Source organism: Geospiza fortis, unplaced genomic scaffold, assembly GCF_000277835.1.
Source record: "Geospiza fortis unplaced genomic scaffold, GeoFor_1.0 scaffold164, whole genome shotgun sequence".
Classification (NCBI taxonomy): domain Eukaryota; kingdom Metazoa; phylum Chordata; class Aves; order Passeriformes; family Thraupidae; genus Geospiza; species Geospiza fortis.
The window spans coordinates 437,529-439,625 of NW_005054426.1; the positions used below are offsets into that span (position 1 = coordinate 437,529).

At 40.7% G+C, this 2,097-nt stretch overlaps 1 protein-coding gene across 1 annotated transcript in view; it reads left to right on the top strand.

Moving 5' to 3' along the window:
• VWF (von Willebrand factor) overlaps positions 1–1,662 on the top strand; it is a 124,040-nt gene extending 122,378 nt beyond the window's left edge. Inside the window, exon 52 of the mRNA XM_014309415.2 lies at positions 1,323–1,662. Coding sequence (XP_014164890.1) covers positions 1,323–1,511 — 189 coding nt within the window. The 3' untranslated portion in view covers positions 1,512–1,662. The remainder of the gene's footprint in view (positions 1–1,322) is intronic.
• The last annotated feature ends 435 nt before the right edge of the window (positions 1,663–2,097 follow it).

The following is a 2,097-nucleotide window of genomic DNA, read 5'->3' on the forward strand; positions in this document are numbered from 1 at the left end:
TCAGTAAGTGGAGCATCAGTTTCTCTTTGATTGGCTTAGTGTTAACCTCATTGGCACTTATTTCCTGAAGTAATTTGCTGATGCTGAATTTTCCCTAGTCAAACCAGCATGAAAAATGGCACATGTTAGACACAAAGGCTTTGTTCATCCCACTCTCTTGCTTCCATCAGAAATTAATGACTCTGAAGTAGCTCTGTTAGGACTTTCTACTTAAAAAATATCTTCACATTTGTGAAGCTTATTTTCAGTTCTGAGTATGTAGTTAAGCACTGAGCCTCTGGGCTGATTAGGGGAATTTAAATAAGTATTTAGATAAATGGCATTTTAAAAGACCTTTAAATCCAAGTGCCAAGATTTGACTTGTATGCCTTAAAAGCTCTGGGATTCCTCAGTTAGCCTTGGCGCCAAGCTCTTGTGTTCTACATGTCTTGTATCTTCCATAATCAGATTAAAAGTTTAATTTCTAGCCCATCACTACTTACACCTTATATGGCAACTTCCTTTAAAGACAGGAGAATAACTTCCCTTCTGGGTGTTCCCATCTCTGCTCTTTCCAAGATAACGAAGCCCCATACAAGGATTTTAATCACCCTTGTGTGCAATCCAAGTTATGGCATAACTAACAATTCTTAACCTCTTGTCCTGTCAAAGTAAATGGTCCTTAGCGATAAAGTCATAAGTATTGATTTTTCTCCTGCAGAAGTCCAGATTTTACATTGGGAATAAACAATATTAAGTACATTTTTTCTAAAGCCATCCCTAATAATGATAGGATATTTTAATTTAATTAGACTGGGAAATAAGAGCACAAAGCCACCAAAGGAAATGGACTCTGACAGAGTGTTATGTAAGGCTACTTATTTTGACATCATGAAGGCTTACAGCTACAGGCACTGACAGCTTGGTCTAATTTAGTTAAGTGGCCAATCAAGCAGAACAAGAAATAATAACACCAGCAGGACAACAGTGGGTGTGTGGGTTGCAGCATTTGGGCTAAAGCACTTTCTGAATGCATGATAACCACATTTACTCAGAAGCCAACACCATAGCTCTGGACATTCCCTATAAGATTTTAAATTCCGGGCTCTTTTGTGTGTGTGAGCAGTTTCTTCGCCTCTCCTTTGCTCTGATTATGCTCATAAGAAGTTACTCTTTGTGCAGCACCCTGCATTCTGGACCCAGGCACCTGTTTCCGAGTTCATGTTTTCAGCAGAGCATTGAAGCCGGACAAAGTCACCCATGGATATTTTGAAGGAAGGAACCAGGATTCTGAGTATCATGAGGCTCTGTTCAAACTTCAGCTCTCTTCTTTTTCCATTTAGGGCAAGTGCAGAAGCACCACCAGGTACTCTGCTCAGACAGGGCAGTGGGAAGACCACTGCAGCTGCTGTACAGCCACTCAGACCACCACGGTGACAATCCCACTGCGCTGTCCCAATGGGACCATGGTGCAGTTCTACATCCCCTCCGCCTCGCTGTGCGAATGCCATGATCGCAAGTGCACACCATGAATATTGACCAGAAGCCCAGCTGCTTAATCTGAAGTTTTATGATGGAGGAACTTCACAATGCAAGCCTAATATTCTCTGTACACTGCCTTATCCATTAGAATCCTGAAAAATTGTACGGACACAGCAAACAATAAAGCTTATCAGCACAACAGATCACAGTCTGATTCATCTTGGGGTGGACTGTAGGAAAGAGATTCTCTTCATTTCACTGTGGAAATTAATCCATTTTATTGAAGAAAATCCCAAAAGGACAACCACAAAAAAATCATGCTCAGAAGCAGTTGCTTATACTTAAAGAATATTTCCCAAATCATTTGGTATTGTCTGCAGAGACATTACACTTTCATTCCCCACTTCAGTCCTTAGTGACACACGGTGGACTTATAATTTTTTTCTCTTTTTCTCCCCCCATTCTTTTCAGGGAGTACAGTAATTATGGGAGAAGGCTTCAGAGTAAGAATAGGATGTTCGTGGTACACAAACAATACTGGTTGTGGCTCAGACAACCAAATATCTTTCTGCAATGCATATACATGTTTCTCCTGAAGCTTAATGAAAAGAAACTGTGTGTTGAGGACAGACTGTG